This window comes from Carex rostrata, chromosome 31 (assembly GCF_964058835.1).
Source record: "Carex rostrata chromosome 31, lpCarRost1.2, whole genome shotgun sequence".
NCBI lineage: Eukaryota > Viridiplantae > Streptophyta > Magnoliopsida > Poales > Cyperaceae > Carex > Carex rostrata.
In genome coordinates, this window is record NC_135948.1 from 740491 (window position 1) to 763957 (window position 23467).

At 33.1% G+C, this 23467-nt stretch overlaps 3 protein-coding genes across 3 annotated transcripts; 2 read left to right on the forward strand and 1 right to left on the reverse strand.

Moving 5' to 3' along the window:
- LOC144547610 (NADPH:quinone oxidoreductase-like) lies at window positions 1–3053 on the forward strand. The gene is made up of 3 exons (XM_078296301.1): window positions 1–148; window positions 1577–1768; window positions 2547–3053. The coding sequence occupies exons 1-3, from the start codon at window positions 43–45 to the stop codon at window positions 2840–2842; spliced, it is 594 nt and encodes a 197-aa protein (XP_078152427.1). The 5' UTR covers window positions 1–42; the 3' UTR covers window positions 2843–3053.
- An 8449-nt stretch (window positions 3054–11502) lies between these two features.
- On the forward strand, window positions 11503–16259 carry LOC144547666 (phosphatidylinositol 4-phosphate 5-kinase 4-like). The gene is made up of 10 exons (XM_078296362.1): window positions 11503–12386; window positions 12762–12963; window positions 13342–13598; window positions 14060–14227; window positions 14552–14717; window positions 14838–14954; window positions 15023–15216; window positions 15440–15522; window positions 15604–15664; window positions 15774–16259. The coding sequence occupies exons 1-10, from the start codon at window positions 11749–11751 to the stop codon at window positions 16060–16062; spliced, it is 2175 nt and encodes a 724-aa protein (XP_078152488.1). The 5' UTR covers window positions 11503–11748; the 3' UTR covers window positions 16063–16259.
- Window positions 16260–20491: 4232 nt separating this feature from the next.
- Window positions 20492–23265, reverse strand: LOC144547274 (BTB/POZ domain-containing protein At1g30440-like). The gene is made up of 4 exons (XM_078295876.1): window positions 23185–23265; window positions 22981–23050; window positions 21059–22168; window positions 20492–20702 (listed from the first exon to the last, which is right to left on the reverse strand). Exons 1-4 carry the CDS (start codon window positions 23223–23225, stop codon window positions 20511–20513), a joined length of 1413 nt encoding a protein of 470 aa, XP_078152002.1. The 5' UTR covers window positions 23226–23265; the 3' UTR covers window positions 20492–20510.
- Window positions 23266–23467: the final 202 nt, after the last annotated feature.

Genomic DNA, 23467 nt, shown 5'->3' on the forward strand with positions numbered 1-23467 from the left:
CACAAAGCGAGATTTGAAAATAAAACGAGAAAAAAAGAAGATATGGCGTCTAACTCTATTACGACTCCAACGCCGGCGTTACTTAAGGTAGCCGCTCTCTGTGGCTCCCTTCGCCGCGCCTCTCGCAACCGCGGTCTCATCCGTTGTGGTCTCTCTCTCTCTCTCTGAAAATTACTATATTTTTTCTTTGCTTAATCACTCCCCTAGTGGTTATAGTTAATTAGTTGTCCTAGCGTAGTTGCTGATGTAGTGATGTTTAGAACAAAAGGCGGCCAATAATAAAACTTTGGTGGCATAAAATCCCAAAGGAGGCTCCTCTTTTGGTGAGGCTCTTAAGAGCTTAGTCCCATATCCAGGTGATTTGAAATGATATATTGCCATACTGATAAAACTAGTTATTGGAAAGTTGGGATTTGGGAATGAATAATTGACGAAGAAGGTAAAACCTGGCTATTGCATCAGTAGGCATTTTTGATATAAATATGAAAAGTAGGAATGTGAAATTCCTTTTTTTTTCTGATATAAGTTGTAATTTGTTTCTTATATCACTTAAGACAATGCTCCTTTGGTTCCCAATATTTCACCATAAAAAAAATGAAATTGGGGGCCTGGATAATTAATCTAGTGTATTGTAATTTTATTTTAGGGGGAGTTTCATATTTTGCCCTAAAAAACTTTGAAATTACATATTCCCTCTCTCTAAAATTAATAATTTCATATTTACCCTTCTAAAATTTGAAACTCACAAATTTTTCCATTTTATTGTCTTTTCTATTAAAACTCATTTTAAATTTATAAAGTACCCATTTCACCCTTCATTAAGAAAAATAAAAAATATGTAGCATGTTTAAAAAAATGTCAGTTTTCTAATTGGTCGGTTCCCGAAGACAAATGAGTCATTTCTGAACTTTTGATGCACACACATTGAAATTTAAGTATATGCTTTTGTAAGCGTCAGAAGTACAAAAATGACCTATTTGCCTTCGAAAACTGACTAATTAGACAATCATTTTTCTGAAACATATTGCATATTTTTAATCTTTTTAATGAAGGGAATATGGTATTTTATAAATTTAAAATGAGTTCTAATAAAACAAGAATAAAATGGGTAAATTTGTGAGTTTTTGAAGTTTAGAAGGGTAAATTTGATATTGTGAATTTTCGAGGGTGAAATACGTAACTTTGATGTTTTTGACGGGTATACATGAATTCACCCTATTTTAAAAGGGGGCTGAAAAGTTTATGTGCATGTAAATATTACAAAGTTTACAAATTTTCAAATTGGGGTGGGAGGGGGGGGCGGGGACGTTAAAGGGGGTAGCCGCCCTCTTCCCTCACTGCCTTCCACTGCAACTTGGTCACGTAATGATTCTCATTTGATATTTCCCAAAAAATTATATCAGATATGGCAATAATTGTACCATATCATTGTGGGATTTATGACCAATTAAATAAAATTTTGGGTTGTGACAGAAACATACAAGTTTCCAGGGTTACATACGCAAAATAATTTAAAGAAAAAGAATAAATTTCTTAATGATATCTCATCTTGTTCCTTTTTTTTTTTCCTGTGAAGCCATTGAGATATGCAATGAATCTATCCCTGGGTTGAAAGTGGAGTTTATTGATATAGAGCCTTTACCCTTTGTAAACACGGATCTCGAGAAAGATGGTACATACCCTCCTGTAGTAGAGGCCTTCAGACAGAAGATTCTAGAAGCCGATTGCATCCTTTTTGCCTCGCCTGAATACAACTACTCTGTTCCAGGTAATGCAATTTGTTTTCCACTTCTTATTTGAGAATTATCTTCTAACTTTTCACATTGCTGTAGTAAGTCATGCAGTAATAGTTCTGTCATTTCAGTATCTGTTTGGTTTTTGAGGGTATTACTACAAAGATTTTTATTTTTAATTGATAATGCTTTACTGGTAAACTGACATATGCTGGTATTATACCAGCATATGTACCAGTAAACTTCCAAATTTTATCATGTTAATTAGGTGCTGTGGGTTTTACAATTTTATTGGTCCTTCATTTTTGTCCTTTCCTTTTGGGCTTCCTTTTGTACATTTTGTACAGGAAGGTACAGCCCTAAGTATTCGTTGTCACATGCACCATCGCAACTTGACCAGTATGATTGCTAGTTGTTGGTTGAGACCTTGTTACTTGAATAGTTCTGGGTTGATTGTGCTAGGGTTTAGCACAAAGAGGGGTTTAACACATGCCAAAAGGGTTACTAAGTGATAGGGACTTTTGTAAGTTAATACTGTTTCAGTTCAATGGAACGGGTTACAAAACCTTTTTTTTCCAAAAAATGAAGAAGGTATGATTACTAGCTCAACAGCTTTGCAATTCTTGTTTTTCAATCAACTAAAAATGATAATGCATACTAAAAGAAACGACTTAAAATTTACCATACTAGCTGATTCTTGTTGGTTCTACTGTCTAATCAATGACTTTAAATCTTTGGTGAAGCCAATTATGAAACCAAAAGTATTTTTCCAGAAAACAATAGTTGAAAACAAATTTAAACTTGTTAACACAGCTCCTCTGAAGAATGCCATTGATTGGGCCTCAAGGCCTCCAAATGTGTGGGCTGACAAGGCGGCAGCCATAGTGTCTTCAGCAGGTGGATCTGGAGGGCAACGATCACAATACCACATACGTCAGATCGGTGTATTTCTTGATCTGCATTTCATAAACAAGCCTGAATTGTTCATTCCAGCAAAGCCCCCTCAAAGTTTCTTTGATAATGACGGGAATGTGATCGATCCTGATATCAAGGAACGTTTAAAGAAAATTTTGCTGTCACTGCAGGCATTTACGTTGAGGCTTAGATGAAATTAGCTGTTATGTTGGGCTTATTGCCATTTTTTTTTTCTTTTCTTTCCTTTTGCTATTTGTATGCCATGTCTGTTGGGCATTGATAAGTGAGTGCTTTTGGAGAAATTTGATTGTCTGCAAAATAAATTGATAAGTGAGTGCTTTTGGAGAAATTTGATTGTCTGCAAAATAAAATAATGGAAGCAAAGTAAAGTTGAGTTTTGATTGATGTCTTTAGTGCCCGTAAGGTGTTGTCAAATAATTAATGATGGGTGAGGATTTGTTGACAATATATTTATTTATTGGTGAAGTTTAAATTTGAAATTACTTCTAACATGAGGCATTTTAATTAGAGGGAATTGTTGGTATACTGTGACCATTCGAGTGCCATGCATGATTGCCCCTTGTCATTTTGATTGCGGCACAATATGAATTTACCAGTGTTGTAAATAATAATGGTATGCGGTTATCGGATGGACAGGGTATCGCCAAGCGATTAATTGGAAATAATCAAGAATAATCTGTCATATTCGGAAATAATTGGTTGATTAGTAAAAAAAAAATCTATAACGGTTTGATTACCGCCAACGACTAATCAGCCGATTAATCGGCCTAAACGGACGTTTTTTACAACACTGGAATTTAACTCACTATACATGCTTCATTTATTTCTTTTATTGTGAGGATTTTTTATATTTTTTTTGAAAGAAAGATGGAGGTTATTGTAAGGACATTTGAATTGTTGAGTTAGGTAAAGTAGTTAAAATCGAGTACAATGCAAATAGATAGCCTTTTTAAGTCTTTAACATAATTGCAATATCAATTAGCCTTTTTAAGTCTTTAACATTATTGCATTATCAATTAGCATCGACATGAAGTCATGACGATCAATTATGTGAGCTAAAAGGTCATGAATTGTAATATCAATTAGTACGATATGAATAGTATTGGAACCTTGTTAAACATTTTAAGGACTTACATGTTGAATGTATTCTTAAATTTTGATTAAATTAATATCTTTTGACAGTTAGATTGATATTATTCATTAAAACAATTCTGTAGTGATTCTGACCATGACCTCTTTCCATTATTCCTAATTATGATAACAAAACTTTAGGGTCAGTGAGAGGAAGAAATTAAAAAAGAGTAATGAGAAATGAGAAAAGGAAGAACTAGTTTTTGGTATAATGACAAATTAAAATACATAGTCTTTATGTGGAAGTTTATTAGTTTAAAATCCGAATATGAGAAATTCTTTATCCTAATAACAAAGATATAAAATTTGAAGGCTCAATCTTCATTTTAAAAAAGAAGAAGAAAAGAAATGAGAAAAGGACCAAATAAAAGAGCAATGAGCAACACAAACTTTCCGACAAATAATTCAACACATAACAAATGCAATACAATTCTGAAATAAGAAAATAAAGTAATTATACATCTCTATTAGCTCCTAGTTATAGGATGTTCACTAAGCTTGTCGAGGCAAGATAACAATAACCAGTTTGTATCCTAGAGATCGAATTGCAATTTTAAATCAATCATGAACTGCTAATGGCTCAAAAGGATTAAAAAAACCAGACTACAAACCAGGTCTGTGATGCACTTGTGTATTTACTAGGTTCTAACATGTTAAGCTAATACTAGTATTGTATCCGTACATTACACGGGAATATATTATAAGAGAATAAAAAAAAAATCTCAAACAAACTGACATATATTATGATAAGAAATAGACCAATAAAAAAATTATTCAACAATATTCATGAATAAAATTTAAATAGATGGTTCTAAATTCAAATTATAAATTAAAAGTCAATTAGTATAATATAAGAGAGAAGTGATATATCTCAACTAATCATATGCATACGGATAACAATATTTAAGAACCTACTAAGTTCATTTAAATGACCAATCAATTATCAATCAATTTAATTTTTTTTATACAAAATAACATATTTTCATAAAAAAAAATCACGTATTATAAGAAAAGATGTGATTAAAAGATGAAAAAAAATATCAGAATGAATGTTTACGTTCAACTACTAAAAACAGATTATTTGAGTTCTTCTAGAGGACAAGACCATGTTTTTAAAATTTGTTATAATTCTTCTTTTAATTCCAAACGCTTTTAATATTTGACAACTAAAGATCAAATGTATGTGTTACTTTCTTTCTATGCTCTTTTATAAAATATTCAAGAATATTCTTTACGTTTGATAAAATCTCTTGTGTTTATTAGTATTTTTATTCGAATTAGTTTTGTTTGAATAGAGAATTTTCAAATGGTCCTATATCGAACTAAGATTGGTCCAAATGCGTGTGTATTATCGGAAGAATCAAATTCTATTTGCTAGTGTTGAAATATAGTTTTTTTTGTTGCTGAATCTAAGAACATTAAAAATTAACGCGACTTCAATATATTGGTCGGATTAATACTTCATTATCTACTAAGTTCATTTAAATGACCAATTTAATTATTAATAAGTTAAAAAAATAAATGATATTTAAAAATGAAAAACAAAAATTAGGACAAATTAGAAAACCGAGTATCTAATAATCAAATAAGATGGTTTAAGAAAGTTCTCAAAAAAATGAAGAAAGAGGAAGAAACGTAGATTTTGTGAGATAGAGAGTGCTGGAGAGGCATCAATAAGTACGTGTCTAAATATATTTTAGACTTCTACATATTAAAAAAAAAAAAAGATGCATAATAGAATCAAACGAAGACAGATAATAATCGGATGACTGATATTCAATTCAAAATTTCATTTTTTAATCACAATCATTGACAAATCAGAATATCAACATACTTAATAAATAATAAGAGAGATAATGCATGTCTCATGAACTCAAGATCAAGAATTCAAACTTATTTTATGATTTTGGTTTTTTAGTTTAAATTCATTATATATTTTAAGGGGGCGTTTGGTTCGTGCTATTGGAGGCTGATTCCCTGGCATCTCAATATCCTGGAATGTGATTACCGTGTTTGGCAAAACTAACATGGGAATAGACATGGTAATGGATGATTCCTGACTATCTCGATTCCCTCGTTCATGGTCATCGTCATAGCCGAAAAAAAGGCGGAACTTTTCCATTCCCACTTCGCGGATATCAGCGAACTGCACGCGCGCGCTTCTTATTTTATTCGGTTAACAATCTTTTCTTCTTCTTTCCGATCACTGACTCTGAATTAAATAGCATCTATACTGGTACAAGAGGAGATCGTCTCAATGACCGTGGCAGATCGTACCAGTCGCAACTCCAACCCAAGTGAAGTAGCCATATCACATTGCAAAAGGAACAAAGGATTATGAAGGAAATTAGAAGGACGGCTTTAATTTGTGAATATATCATTCTCTTATCTTTAACGGTCCACGGTACAAGGTACCCGGTACACTCACAAGATGATAGGACAATACACAAGCCAGTACTGGTATGACTCGCTGCAAGCTGGAGTGGGTTAGTTCATTGATAAAAGAATAGTGCTTTGTGCCTCAACTTAAAAAATTGTTGGAAATGTTTCATTTTTCAGATCTATGGAGGAGCAACTATGAATAACACACTACCTAGCGGTGTTCCTGGCACTGGTCTATGTGAAGGATCTGACATGGGAATTTTCATCATAAGTGCTTGTTATCCTGATTGTGTGCATTGTCATGGGTCTCTTTACGATCTTCTGCACCATCTCTCTGTGGAATTGTTTTGGCATATCTCATGTACCTGTTTTCGCTCGTACTTGTTTATGTGCTAGATTATAAGTTTGGCTGGTCATAGAATCTGGCATGGTGAGAAAATATCATTTTTTTTTCAAGGCTGAGAAAATGAATATCCAGTTTTTTTTTTGTACCTACTATGTTGTGATCTCTTGAATATTTTGTAATGCTGTGTAATGATTTTTAATATTGTAAAATTATTGTAATGGATATCTTTATTTGACATATTATGTGATGAGCAGTGACAGAGTTTGTGGTGATATCTTTATTCGGTACATTTAACATTTATTGCCTACAAATACTACATCTTGTAAAATATGTGATAACTATGGTCAGGACACACTGACACCAAACCTGACTAGAAATGTACTGTACTAATAAAATAACATCATTTAGTTAATAATTAATAAATAGTGAAGTTATGTCTATAGCCATTGCAATATCTATGTGTAAACCAAACATGGGAATGACTTATTTCTAGGAATGTTAAAGCAATAGCCATGCGCGAACCAAACATGATAATGACACATGCCCTGGCTGACATTTCCTGGCATTACATTCCCTGGAATTCTTCTATTCCCTGGAATAATCTATAGCGCGAACCAAACGCCCCCTAAGTATAGGGTTCAACTGCACCAAAATTTCATGCTTCAGATTCGGTCCAAATCTTGAACCGCTCATCTCATTTTTGATAAACGCCTCAGATTTATCTCTACCGACTCTTCAATTCCAAATATTGCGTGCTTGGGTCTTTCCTTTTCTCTCCAGTGAACAAAATAAGAAGGAAATCAGAACCTATTGTCCTCTCCATTTCTAAGAGATTGCTTCTGATTCCGTGAAAGAAGTTGCCATGGTTCTGTCTCCTTCTCCTCTTTCTCCAGTGAACAAAATTGTCACTGCAATTGCTCCCTCCGCCATACCCACCACCGAACCGGCCATGCTTTCAAATTGAGTGTTGAATTGCTGCAAAAACGAAGAGAGGAGAGGGGCACGAAGACTCCAAAATGAGCACTGGATCCATAGAGGTGAGAGGGAGAGAGCTTGAGAAAAAATGAGGGTGAAAGGTCGATGTCGGGGTTGAGACAGGTGGGGTCGTGGGGGGAGAAAGTGCGAAACAGAGAGAAAGAGATTTAGGAGTGTTTTCCTTCACTGGAGAGGATTGAGCATGCATATTTGGAAATGAAGAGTTGGAGGCAGAGACAAATTCTGAGACGTTTATAAAAAAATGAGATAAGCGGTTCAGAATTTGGACCGAATCTGGAGGATGAAATTTTGGTGCAGTTGAACCCTCCTCATATTTTAATAAACTTAAGTTTGTTCTAGATATAGTTAAATATTTTCCATACATTCAAAACCGTCGTACATCTTTCTATAATAGGAAAAATAAAACAAAAATAAAACAATTCAGTGTAGCTACACAAAAATAGTTAAGCGATGTTCGACAGTTACGGAGTCAAAAATTAAATTATTATCAACGTAATGACATAAAATGTATTTGAAAATTTAACAATGATTCTCATGAAGAGCTTATAAATTTTATTTACATCCAACTTTAATTTTGTTATTTTTAATTTACGTCTGAGAGAAATTCTAATACGAGAGAAGCAGATTTTAGGAAAACAATTTGAAGGTTCGAGTAAAATTTTAGTTTTTCGTGTTAGGTGCTATAGTACTGCTATGATAATCTTATCCCATGTCATGGAGAAAGACAACAAAATATGCTATGAAAAAAAAATCTCTTAGCAATGAAATATTTCTACGTATTCCTTTCAAAATTACCTATTTGGATATACATATCCTTTTTAATTAGTTAAGCAATGTTCGGCGGAGTTAAAAATTAAATTATTATCAACATAATGACATAATTGTATTTAAAAATTTAACCATGATTATCATCAAGACCTTATAAATTTTGTTTACATCCAAATTTTGTCATTTTTAATTGAGGAGGGTTCAAATGCCTCAATTTTCAAAACGTTAATAACTCAAAATTTCAATCATAAACCTTAAAATAAATCTGTTAGATGTGATCTATGCTATTTTATCTATGTGCTAAATTTTTTTTATCACATTTCGATTTTCTTTTTATGTAAATCAATTAGTTGAAAAATTAAAGTTTAGAAATTATCCACATTAGTATGTTTTTACAAGCTCTCAATGACAATCAAAACAAAGTTAAAATGTCATAATTTTTTACTAGTGCATAGATAAAATGATGTAGATTACATTCAACGGTTTTATTTTGACTTTTAAGTTTTAAATTTTGAGTTATTAAAGTTTTTTAAAAATGAAGGCATGGAGACACCAAAAATGGAGACATTTGAACCCTTCTCTTTTTAATTTACGTCGGAGAGAAAATCTTAATACGGGAGAAGTAAATTTTGTGAAAACAATTTGAAGTTGAGTAATTTTTTAGTTTTTCGTGTTAGGTGTATGATTATCTTATCCTTTGTTATGAAAAAAAAAATATGATAGAAAAAAATCTCTTAGCAATATAATTCTAACGTATTTCATGCCAAAATTACCTATTTGAATATATTCTTAAATAACATATAATGAAATAAAAAATTACAGCCACTATGAATCTGTATCTTTAAATGATATTTTGAAAAAAAAAAAAAACATGACAATCAAATAAGAAAGGTTTAGAAACTTTTTCGAAAAGAATAGAGCAATCATGACATTTATATGTGACGAGTCTAAATAAATTTAGACTTATACACGTATAAAAACATAACAAAGATGCATATAATAATAATTAATAATCAAATAGAAGCAATATTTAATCTGAAAATTCATCTTTTAATCACAATCGTTGACAGATTAAGACATCTAAGAGCTCAATACAAGAACATGGATATGCCTCAATTTTTCTTTTAAGAATTACTTGAAATTCAAAGCAAACATTAAATAAATACTTGATGATCACTCGAAAAAAATGACACAAATAGCATAACACGCAACCCGGCTTGATCATAACAGATACGACACATAACATGGCACATGACCATCATCATTAATTTCTTTATTTTATCATTTTGTTTTTCATATTTTGGACATTTTTGAATAAACTAATATAAATTACGAAAAAAATAATTAAATGTAAGATATGTGAGCAATCATATATAATTAATCTCTATTCTATTATTAAGCACGTTGGGTGTCCGATCCGCCAATGGTTACGATTGAGAGATGAAACTTCGGATTTGATCTCAGCTCTCTAATTACATATTTTGTCTTCTTTTGATTAAATGCATCTGTTTTATGTATATAAGTCTAAATTTAGTTAAAAACATACCCATCACATATGCTGCCACACGATACGTTACAAATAAAATTGAATAAATTCTGAAATTTAGCGATATATTTATCTGTTTCCTTATTTTTTTTGTTTCCATATTTCTCATCTTCAATTGAGAAGACTCCGCCTTCCATTTTCTTATTTATTGTTTCCTTATTTCTTCGTTTCTATACGGATCACAATGGAAATCAATTTTTTTATTTCCTTATTTCTCTTTATTTGTTTCTATACATATTAGTGTGGGCAATTTAGAATATATTTCCGATATATAATATATCAATGTGTGTGTGTGTGTGTGTTCTAAATTGAAAACAAAGACGAATATAAAGTGGAACGTGTGTGTGAATATATATTTTTCTTATAATATGTGTGTGTATATATCCTATACATACATACGATAACACTTTTTATTTATGTTTTTTGATATCATATTATATGTTGATATTGAATTGTTGTATGATATTTGATATTAGATTCGAATCGAACTATTATTTGATATCATTGGTACTTAAAAATAAAAAATCATCACATCATCAAATTGTTATCAGAGATCACGATTAAAGTTAATTAAAAATACATAATCATATAAATTCTCTATTAACATGTGTTTTAATTTTTAGATAATTATTATTTTCATTGATATATTTGTTTATTTTAATATGCATCCGTTGCAACGCACGGGTATGATACTAGTAATTTAAAATAGACGTTTGAACATATATATCGTGGCTTAATGACGATATATAGGACGATTGAAGGTACGTGTGAACATTTTGTTGTCTGCTCTAGCAGTCTAGCTAGCTAGATTCCTTTCTCGTGATTTGCTGGAGTTTGGAACGTGCATGCGAACATTGGTTTTCTTTTGTCTTCGTCTCTTCTCTTCTCGTGCTTTGCTGGAGTTGGAAGTTGGAACTGGGAAATTAAGGCCGAGAACGATCGAGGAGATCAATCAATTAATGAGGCCCGGTTAATTGAGAAAGCGTCCAAGGCCGGAGGTATTCATGCATGTGTCTGTTGCACGTACCATCGATTTTTGTTAATTAAAAAAGAATTACATAAATTTACAATAAAACAAAAAAAGGCAGAATATATATATGAAACAGTCAAGTGCCACTCTGACCGGCCGAAGCAATGCAAGTCGCAAGTCATGACATCTCCTTACATTTATTTGTAAAATAATTAATTAATTGTACATGATCATGATATAATTAATACTTATAATTTTCTTGCAAGAATGTGATGCACTTACTTATTAATTAGTAATTCTATTAGATTAACAATTTGTCTGAAAATTAATTAATTTTACATAAGTTTTTTAATTACTTCACAAATAATACGACCACTTTTTTCTCTGTAATTATAAAAGATTAATTACTTCTTTAATATATAATTTTAATGATTAATCTTTTTTTAAAGCGTTTGCGAAATTGAAAATGTAGATATAAAAATAATCTAAAATTAACATAAAATGTTTGCTAAATAAATTTAGAATTTAAAATTATTAACAGAGATCCTTCTAATATATATGTCATCTGTCGGTATATTTAATTTCATTTTTTCGGTGGGACCCACCTGTCATGGGATCTAGGAACTTACGCAGGCAGCAGGCTCTTTTCTTCCTTTCAGTCTCCAACTCTCCATATTCCAAGCCTAAATTAAGCTCGCTCTCCCGCCTCCTCAAATGTTGCGTTTGTGCGCCATCCTCGGACATCCTACCATATCCATTTCTGTCTCTATCTCTCTCTCTCTCTCTCTCTCTCCCCTAATTCGGTTGTTCTTCCTCCAAATCAAATCAAAACCAATCCAAAGTTGCACGAAATTCCTGTTTCTCTCTCCTTTTTCACATAGAATGAAACCCCCGCCAAGCTCATGATCTAGCCCATCATAAATCTCTACCCCCATTTATCATGCCCAAAGTTTGGGATCGGCCCTTCCTCCGAAAGCACCACAACCACCACCACCATCACAAGCGGCGAAGCCTTGTTTTCCCAACAATGTCTACCTCCACCTCTGCCAATGGCGAAGGGAACTCCCCAACTGTAGAAGAAGAAGAAGAAGAAGAAGAAGAAGAAGAAGAAGAAGAAGAAGAACAGACAGAGCACGTGGAACGACGCCTCCCAAATGGAGACTTTTACACCGGTGAATGGCGGGCCGGTTTGCCTGATGGCATAGGCAAGTACCTCTGGGTTGATGGATGCATGTATGAGGGACAGTGGCGACGAGGCCGTGCAACTGGCCGTGGCAAATTTTTGTGGCCTTCCGGTGCCACATATGAAGGAGAGTTTTGTAATGGATTCATGGAGGGATTCGGAACGTATACAAGCTGTTCAGACGACACATATTGGGGCAATTGGTCGCAGAATCTCAAGCACGGGCATGGCAAGAAGTCATTCCCATCTGGAGATTATTATGACGGGGAATGGGTGTACGGGTTCCAGGAAGGTTATGGGAAGTATGTGTGGAAAAATGGCAACGAGTACTCTGGTGAGTGGAAGGCCGGTGCTTTTCATGGCCGGGGCCTTCTAATATGGGCAAGTGGAAATAGGTAAGAATGCCTTGCCCAATAATTTTAAATGACTCATATTTGAAATATATTCTTTTAATGTCCGTAAAATTATATAATACCAACATTGCATTACAATTTCTACTGCCAAGAAAACTTGAAAGAGTGACATTGTTCTCGTTTGATTGAAATATATGTGATGGCTGTGTGCGAATACTAAATGTTTTATCGTCAGAACTCAGAAGGCCTTTCGAATTTACTATTTGCGGTTTAAGGTGGTTGAGCAAATTGCTCCTTTGAGAAAGTACAATTAAATCAGATAATCTATACTAGTTAGATAATATATCTATCTTATTTTGATGATACAATGAAGCTGAATCAGGCAATGTTCATTCCAAACATATAATTGTGGTACAGATATGAAGGTGGATGGAAGGATGGCTTACCAAACGGAAGTGGCACGTTCAAGTGGGCTGATGGTAGCATCTATGTTGGCTGTTGGAGCATGGAGAATGGAGTGCTCCAACAAAGAGGTGCCTATTATCCATCAGTCGACGCCAGTTCACCTACTTCCCGAGATCCAGAGACTTTCTTCACCACCGGCCGAAGTGATTTTGAGGTAGGTGTTACCATGTCAGGTTTCACCAGCTAGTCCAGACACATGCCACAGTCCTTGTTGGTTGGATCAGGTTGTCTTGCAACATTCGGTTGGTCAGAATTGTTGGTGGTAGCTAGCCCTTTCTTTTACTTGCTTTTAATTTTGCTTTACATTTACTGCAGTAAGTGCCATCATGACTTTCACTTTAATTTGGAAAATGTTAAAAGGTATCTCACGCAGTTTTTATTAATGGCCCAATTTTGTTTATTGTTATATCATAATTGTAGATAATATCTATTTGCTGTTACAAAGATATATAAAGTATGTTTATTTGACTACCATAAACCATTAGATCATGTGAGGTCACTGAGGCGATATAATTGACATGGCTATTTCCAGGTTTGCCAAGGAGATGTTCTGTCAGTGATGCCTTCCTCAAAGAAGCTATGGGCTAGGGGACACTCAAAAAGCGTGATCTCATTTGCTAATTTCACAAATTCTGACGACGAATTGGATGGAGATTGGAGGAACAGTGAGGTGTGCCCGTTGACACCAATGATGAGGTGGCCACCGTCAGAGATAAAGAGGCAGGGAGAAACTATTTCTAAGGGGCATAGGAACTATGAGCTCATGCTTAATCTCCAACTTGGAATCAGGTATTCCGTCTATTTTTTTCTCCTTCAAATTGGCTTTGTAGCACAATCAAATACTAAGTGGAGACTATCTTTTATCTTAGCAAATGCACAGACACCCACATAGAAGGCAACAAGTAATGATCACCCCTAGGTAGTAGTAAGTGAAATTTGGAGTTGAAAAGGCTGTGATAAATGATAAATTACATGTTCCAATAATTTTGAGTACATAATATATTTTGCCATGTTAAATTAACCCATAGGTTATTTGTGGTCTTTAAGTCTGTAGTGACAAAGTTACTTGTTTTTGTTCAGAGAAAAGCTGATAACATTGTGGTTAGTCCTGGTTATTATGGTCAATTTTTTTCTCTGTTATCTCATTTTAAATTTCCACCAATGATGCTTTATCAAATATATTGTGAATAAATTCGAAGGAGCTATAGTGGCTGAAGCACTTCCATTTGATTCATTCACTTGTGTTGCAGACATGCAGTAGGGAAGCAATCTGCTGCAACAACGCTCGATCTCAAGCCATCTGCATTTGATCCAAAAGAGAAGGTCTGGACAAGGTTTCCTCCAGAAGGATCAAAACAGACACCTCCCCACCAGTCAATTGAATTCCGGTGGAAAGATTACTGTCCTATGGTTTTCAGGTCAGTCAAACAATTATCCATTCTTCGGTCAAAAATTGAATGCTGCAGTTAGAGGAAAAAAAAAGAAACATATTTTGAGAAGAATAGTAACATTAATTGAACACATCATCATACATAAATACAACTGAAAAATAAATATGTTTCCCAGAATTGAATGATGAAGTGAACTACTCTTCTAATAGAAGTTCGATGCGACAATTAGCACACAAAAAAAGTTGAAAAATGAAGACTAATACTGAAACCCAAATATATTGAGAAAATACAAACTGATCACACAGGAGCACATAAGCATAGAGAAAAGCACTAAATCAACTCCCTTTACAGGACCCTACGGAAGTTGTTCAAGGTTGATCCAGCGGACTACATGCTTTCTATTTGTGGCAATGATGCACTTAGAGAACTATCCTCACCTGGAAAGAGCGGAAGTTTCTTCTACTTGACTAATGATGACAAGTATATGATAAAAACAATGAAGAAATCAGAAGTGAAGGTAGAAATTTCTCCACTGTTTTCATCTAGTCTCTGGTTCTTGTTCAAGTGCCCTGGATTTTTTTTCCTTTTAAGTAAAAATCATCTTGATTTATGTTTTTCAAAATTTATCTTTGAATAGGTTCTTTTGAAGATGCTTCCAGCTTATTACAACCATGTTAGAGCATTTGAGAACACTCTAGTAACCAAGTTTTTTGGTTTACACTGTGTCAAATTAGTCGGTGCTACTCAAAGAAAGGTTAGCAAAGATGAAACAATGAAATAAAACAGGTTCAACCATTTAATTAACTTAGCAAATTAAAACAGGTTCGCTTTGTTATAATGGGTAATCTTTTCAACTGCGAGTATCCCATCCACCGACGATTTGACCTGAAGGGATCTTCACATGGTCGCACAACCGATAAACCTGAGACAGAGATTGATGAGACTACCACTTTAAAGGATCTCGATCTTAATTTCATTTTTAGATTACAGAATTCTTGGTTTCAGGAATTTTTCAGGTAATGTATATAGTATTTCTGCTTCACACTAATAATTTATGACTAAATATTTAACTCAATATGGCCATTATCTAACATTTTTTTGTTTAATTTGTCCTGTTTTTAGTTGTAGTTAACTGAGGATATATTCCTCCATGTGTTTTTATTACACCAAGGAAAAAAATAAGAGCAGTGATTTATAATTATGTCTGAGTCTCCTAACATTATTTATATTTGTGAATAGGCAAGTGGAAAGAGATTCTGATTTCTTGGAGCAAGAAAGAATCATGGACTACAGTCTTTTAGTGGGTGTACACTTTCTCCCAGGTATAATCCTTTTAGCCAAGTTTCAGTTTTCAAAAAAAGAATTAACTATTTGGTTTTCTCATTCTTAAACTTCTGAAACAGCCAATGATGCTGAAAAGAGAAGCGATGGAACACCTCGAGAGGAAGACTCAGACTTGACAAGGTGCTTCAAGTGATTTGGCATCTTAATAATATATAATTTTTTCCTTTACATACCCAAAACAACCTATCTCAATAATGCTCTACTTTAATTAGTGATTTGTGTTTTTTAGGTGGTCGACAATCAAATTAGGAATTAATATGCCAGCAAAGGTAGAACAGATAGTGCGGAGAGCCGGCATTGAATCAGCTCTCATTGGAGAACCAACTGGTGAATTTCATGATGTGTTACTATACTTTGGAATAATAGATATTCTACAAGATTATGATATCAGTAAGAAGCTTGAGCATGCATACAAATCTATGCAGTATGACCCCACCTCAATTTCAGCAGTTGATCCAAAACTGTACTCAAAGAGGTTTCGTGATTTTATTTTTAGGGTTTTTACAGAAGAAGTATAATTTTATACCAATTTTTCTTTACCTTTGGATAAAGCATCTAAAATTAAATCAAGGCTGTATTGTAGAAGCCCAACTCTAGACACTGCATGATGTTTGATAGTGCCAATCCTTAGGTTTATATATACATTTAAAGTTTTCTGTTTATGTTGTGTAACTTAATTTTAGTCCATTTTATTGTGAATATTGTAACATGAAAATTTTTCTTGTACTGAGTTTTTTCTAACATTACAGTCAAATTAACGAGTAAATTGAATGTTCTTTCTGTTTTATTCTTTTTGACAAAAAAGTTTATATATTGCGGTCTATATCTAGTGGCCAATTAGCAAAGTTAAGAGATCTAACAATTACCAAATTTGTTTGCCAGAATAGCGTTTTCCAATTTTAAGTCCAGAAAGAAACTTTCAAACAAAGAAAAACAATTTGTTTTCCTTTCTTTATGTTTCAAAAGAAAAACAACTTTCCATTTTTAAGAGTGTTATTAAAAATTACATATCACAACAGGCACGCTATTATCAATTAATCTGTAAGAAAGAAGTCAGGCTTCAGAGCCTCAGTCCTCTTTACCAGTAAAAAGCAACTCAATGAAAAATTGAGCTCCAAAAAGAGAAAAAAGGACAACATAAAAAGTCAAATAAATAAAACATACACTGCTTCAGATTTAATTAGACCAATTGTCTTGTTCACATTTGATGAAATATTATGGATATCATTTGTAGAAAAAGCATCTAAAATTATGGAGTTCAATTTACATATTCTTAACAAAGTTATTAAAGGTTCTCTTCAATCAATTCCTCCATTTCAGGAGATCCCTTGCTCGGGGTGGAGCCCAATGAATGATATCTGAACTTTGTTCGACATTGCTAGGAGCAGAGCAAAAAAAAAAAAAAAAAATCTGAAATATTGCTGGGGAAATTTGCTAATAATTTTTTTTTTTTTTTAGTTGTCTCCTACCCTCAAAAAAGAAGAAGAAGTTATTAGCAAATTTCCTTTTAAGTAAAGGGCTACGGTGCTATGGGTGCCGTAGCAAATTTCCTTTTAAATAAAAAAATATATATAGGATTTGGCTACGGTGCTGTGGGTTGCATAGAGGGCTACGGTGCTACGGCGCTACGGCTCAATATTCGAGTTTTCAAAATTCTAACGGTCGATCCGAACCGTTCATCTTGTTCTCCATATTAATATGTGTTTGGAGACTAAATTTTACTATTTTTTTAGATTTATTGAAAATCATTGTTTTTCAGACAAATCTGTACCATAAAAAACAGGGATATTCAATAAATCTAAAAAAATAGTAAGTTTTTTTCAAAAAATGTAAAATTTGGTCTACAAACACATATTAATATGGAGAACAAGATGAACGGTTTGGATCGATTATTAGGATTTTGAAAACTCGAATATTGAGGCGTAGCACAGTAGCCAAATCCTATATATATATATAGAGAGAGAGAGACATAGGCTAATATACAATCGATTGTTCCTAGCCTCCCGTGCAACCAAGTCATTTTTCAATTTTTAAAGTCCAAATGATCGATCCAAACCGTTAGATGTGATCTCCATATTAAAATGTGCTAGGAGACCAAATTTAACATTTTTTGGATTTTTTTTTACTATTTATTAAGCCACTTTGAAAATCACTGATCCAACGGTGGCTTAACCAAACAGTAAAATCAGAAGCTACCGTTGGATCAGCGATTTTCAAAGTAGCTTAATAAATAGTAAAAAAAATCTAAAAAATGTAAAATTTGGTCTCCTAGCACATTTTAATATGGAGATCACATCTAACGGTTTGGATCGATCATTTGGACTTTAAAAATTGAAAAATGACTTGGTTGCACGGGAGGCTAGGAACAATCGATTGTATATTAGCAGTGTTCTAAATAGTTAGCTATAGCTACGCTATAGCTTTTTCGGACCATAAACGCTAAGCTATGAGATAAAATTGTGCTAACTCAGCTACGACCGCGATAGCTATAATAGTTGACCGCTATTACCGCTATATGAGACCCGCTATAGCTACCACTATGTTACATGGTTTTTTTTTTTGCAATTTATATGGACTTCTGTACTTCTATTCTTATTTCTAATGCTACATGGTCTTCTACAATAAGTATACTAAACCAAACTATATGCTTCTATTTTTATTTGTGATTTATTCTATCATTCTATATTGAGAAATATTCAAATACTAATTCTTCATTTTGATTACTCTTTTTATAGTATTCATTTGTAAAATTATTATCGTTCGTTTCAATTGAAAGCTGATTTTGATTATTATTATAATTATAAAATGTTTAAATATGTATATTGACTTCATTTACCTTATAAAATTAATTGCTCTTTGTCTATTATAATATGTAATACCATGAAGTATAAACTATTAAATAATGTTACTTTTTAGATTTTTTTTCCTTCTTATTTGCGTAATTGATAAAAAGTATAGACTTAGATTAGTTGTCATTTAGTTGTTACATCAATTCTCTAATATTGATTATGTTGATAATTAGTAGAAATATAGAATATAAAGTTTGAAAAGGGAAAATCGCTATGTGTAATAGCTTCCGCTATAGCTACGCTATTCGCAATAGCTTTTTTTTTTTGGTCTCCCCGCTATGCCGCTATAATCGCTATTTAGAACCTTGTATATTAGGCATTAGCCCATCTCTCTCTCTCTCTCTATATATATATATATGAGATGAGCTATGGTGAGTTGCGAAGTAAAGCAACTATTTTACTTCACACTCATATTTTGCGATTTTAAAGTTCAAAACGTCGATCCGAACTGCTCAACATGATCTCCATATTGAAATGTGCTTGGAGACCAAATTTTATATTTTTTGGAATTTTTTACTATTTATTAAGCCACTTTGAAAATCACCGATTCGGTGGTCCAGAAATTTTTACTGTTTTTTTCTGTTCACCCGGATTTTCAGATTTTCAAAGTGGCTTAATAAATAGTAAAAAAATTCCAAAAAATGTAAAATTTAGTTTCCAAGCATATTTATTATGGAGATCATGTTGAGCGGTTTGGATCGACGTTTTGAACTTTGAAAATGAAGATATTGCGTGGAGTATAAACGTGTTTTACTTTGCAACTCACCGTAGCCCATCTCTCTCTCTATGAGCTATATATATATATGTCCATTCTATTATTAAGCATGTTGGGTGTCCGATCCGCCAACAGCTACAATTGAAAGATGAAACTTCGGATTTGATCTCAGCCCTCCAATTATATAATTTGTCTTCTTTTGATTAAATGCATTTGTTTTATGTATAGAAGTCTAAATTTAGTTAAAAACATACTCACCACATGTGCTGCTACACGATACGTTACAATTAAAAATGAACAGTCTCTGAAATTTAGCGATATATTTCTCTGTTTCCTTATTTCTTTGTTTTCATATTTCTCATCTTCAATTGAAAAGACTCCACCTTTCATTTTCTTATTTCTTTTTTTTATTTTTTTATTTCTCTTTCTTAGTTTCTATATATATTGTTGTGGACAATTTAGAATATATTTCATGTATAGAATATATCAATGTGTGTGTATGTATATATATATTCTAAATTGGAAACAAAGAAAAAATATATATAAATTGGAAACAAATAAGAATATAAATTGGAACGTGTGTGTAAATATATATTTTTCTTATAATATGTGTGTGTGTATATCCTATACATACACACGATAACACTTTTTATTTATGTTTTTTGATATCATATTATATGTCGATATTGAATTGTTGTACGATATTTGATATTAGATTCGAATTGAGCTATTATTTGATATCATTGGTACTTAAAAATAAAGAATCATCACATCATCAAATTGTTATCAGAGATCACAATTAAAGTTAATTAAAAATACATAATCATATAAATTTTCTATTAACATGTGTCTTGATTTTTGGATAATTATTATTTTCATATATTGATTTTTTTTTCTTATAATATGTCACCGTTGCAATACACGGGTATGATACTAGTATATATATATATTGGTTGTTTCTTTTATTTACGAGCTGGTGAAAATCGAGTTCGTAATTAAAAAAATAATTTAAAAAGGGTATCATACAGATGTATTTAAGAAATAATTTGTTGGATTTTAATATGAAATATATTTTTATCGGAATACTAACATTTAAAAAAAAAAAAAAAACGAAAATATGAAAGGCAAACAAAGTAAACATAATACACTGCTTCATATTTAAGTAGAAAGCAGACTATATATATATGCACACCGCATCAATTGTCTCTTGTTCACATTAATTTGTTACTATCTTATGGATTTCATTTGTAGAGAAAAGCTTCTAAACAGTATTTCTGAATTATTATATTATGGATTACATATTCTTAACAAAGTTATTAGCAAATTTCCTCAACAGTATTTCTGAATTTTTTTTTTTTTTTTTTGCTCTGCTCCTAGAGCAATGTCGAACAAAGTTCAGATTTCATTCATTTGGCTCCAACCCAGCAAGGGATCTCCTGAAATGGAGGAATTGATTGAAGATAACCTTTAACTTAACGAGGAAGGGAAGCTCTCCATTCTCTGATGCATCATTGCATGCATCTTCAGACATCATTTTTATGTCCAGTACTTGACAGAGTTTTATTTTTTCCTGTTCAGAGAGCCATGGATGGTACTGCATAAGATTGATCGAAATGTACATTGTTAGCATATATGCAACTGAAATCATATCATTTCTTTTAAAGGTGAAGTCTCAGTTGCACTAATTTAAGAAAGAAAAAATCTGATAAAAAAAATTGTGAAGTGAGAAGTATCAAGCACATGTTTAATTACACGTCCACCTTAATTTCTTCAAAAGAAAAACAATTTGTTTTCCTTTCTTTATGTTTCAATTTTTTTTTTTAAGCTTGAAAAGGAAGGGTCGTTTCGGAATTAATCTTTAAACAGCTAGCCACAAAGAAGGCAATTTCCATGGATGAAAATGTCAATATCAGCTGAAGGTTGTTAAAAGTAAGTAATATGATTACGTACCTCCATGAAGCAATTAATCGCACGATAAAGGTCGTCATGGCAAGGCCTTGCATTCCTAGGAACCACAGCTGCAAGTGACAGAAACATCTCCATGTTCAAACTCGCATCCGCTGCAACATATGCGAGGTAGCGATCAAGCAGCTTTGCCATTGCCGTATTGCGTGGGACATTTTCTACATGTGAGTTCTCTTTGACGAAATTCTCAATAATACTCTTGATAACTTGTGTGTTATAGGTTGTGTCCCCGAAAATTGGTACTAAGACTAAGAGGTCCTCAAGGGTAGATTCGTCAAGTTGAGCACCAATTCTCCTTTCAATGATATAAATGCATGCTGGGCTCACGTTTAACATGGTACCAGCGGACAACATGCTAAGAAGGAAATTTGTTGAGGTGACCCCCTTCTCTGCAGGTAACATATAAACAATTTGCTCAAGCACGAATCTCTCCTCATATGACCATATTCCAGAAGAATCAGGATCTAACCCGGGGTTGTACTTTCTTGCATAGTACATAATGACATTGAAAATAAATAATGGATCATGTCCCTTTTCTTCCATTACGCATGTAAGTCTCCTGAAGAGATCTATGCTTAGAGAGCATAGATCGTCAAACCACCAACATGAAGTACTTGACTCGGTTAATTCCAAATGAGTCAGAGACATGCATCTAATCTCACTCCAAAGCAGTTCCTTCTCTGGGTAGCTCAGCTCGCAGTTTTTCATCATGTACTCTGCAACAGAATCAAGGCATCTAGAGATAAAACCGAGCTCCTCGGCCTGGTTGAATACATCCTCACATGAAACCAGAGCTTCAATTGATTCTGTCCAGCTTGGGAGGACTTTGTTTGAGAAAAATATTTCAGTTTGAGCTATCAAATTATCTTTGGAGTATTTCTCCGTCATATGTAAATAGAAGGCAGCGCAAAGTAGTGGGACAACATTCACCGATGTCAATTCGATTTTCCTTCCGTAGCAGAATTTGACAACGAGCTCGAAGGAGCGAGCCCCACCAGGAAACCCATCAAGTGCAAACGCACAAGTGTCGCTTTCTTCGGTGGAATGTGCATGGATGAGATTTCGAAGAATTGGACTTCTAGTTATCAGAGGAATCTGCAAAATAAGAGAATGAGTTGTCGTGTTAATTAATTGTATTATCGAAAGATAAAACAATTAATGTTGTTGTGCATACTGATGTGGGACCCGAGGCTACATATATATTTTATATATATATAGAAGGCATTTGACTAGTAGGAAAAATATCCATTCCAAGTTCCAACAGATATATATGTGTTGTGCATTTGTCTTTAATTATGTCTTTGGACACTAATGTCTTGTCTTCTCATGATCTGATTGTATTAGGTCAACATGAAACAGTTCAGGAGGGGGATTCAGAGATAGAGGTCGAGCACCCTATGCTGACACAAGAAGATTTAACCCATATGCTTGGGTTAGAGTTTCTAAATGATTAGGAATTTTTTGTTGTCTGATATTGCTAGGAGTTTCTGTTGTTGCCTGCTGATTGTTTTTGATGTTTCAGTTCTATTCTTTGGACGTTTATTAGCCTAGGGCTGTTTCTGTGGACCAGCCTTTTTGGTTTTTTATGTTTGTTTTTTCTTGGTACAAACTGTATGCGTTTCTTTCTCCGATTATTTGAAGATTGGAAGCAAACACTATTATGGTTTCGAATGAAATCGGTGGGTGACCACTTTTTCAAAAAAAAAAAACAACTAATGTATTCTCTATTTATTCATTTTTAAGTAAAAATGCAACACATCAAATATGTCACAGATGCATCACCATGGAGTGCACAATTAATTGGATATTCTAACCTTTCTAGACCATCTTCTTGATTCGCTTAATAATAAGACACAATCCCTTCTTAAATAGAACTCTTTGTGATTAAATAAAATGCAGAAAATTACCTTGTGTAGATAAAATATAACATCTTCAACCTCTATCATTACCTCAGGATGGAGGTATGACATCCGTTTCCTACAAATTTTAACACAATGTCAATATAAAATAGAATTTAAAATGTTTAATCCAATGAAATTAGCGGTAATTGTTAACTAAAAGAAAGAAATTGATATTAGAGAAAAGGGAACAGGGGATGGAGGGCGGTGTACCTGTTGGTGTGAAGAGAAATAATGCTTGCTTCAAATGCCATGGCTGTTTTTACAGAGTTCTTTTAAGAACACGGATTTTCTCTCTCTCTCTTTTGCTCTGCTCTTCTTAATTTCACAAATTAATGGCACAAGCTAGCTAGGTCTAAGGCGAGATACTTATATATATATAGTACGTGTTGGAGGGGAGATTAGTTAAATAAAGGAATACATTAATTAATTATATATAGCCTAACTAAATAAAATGTGGATTAATTATAGCGTAACTAAAATAGCAATACCTTCC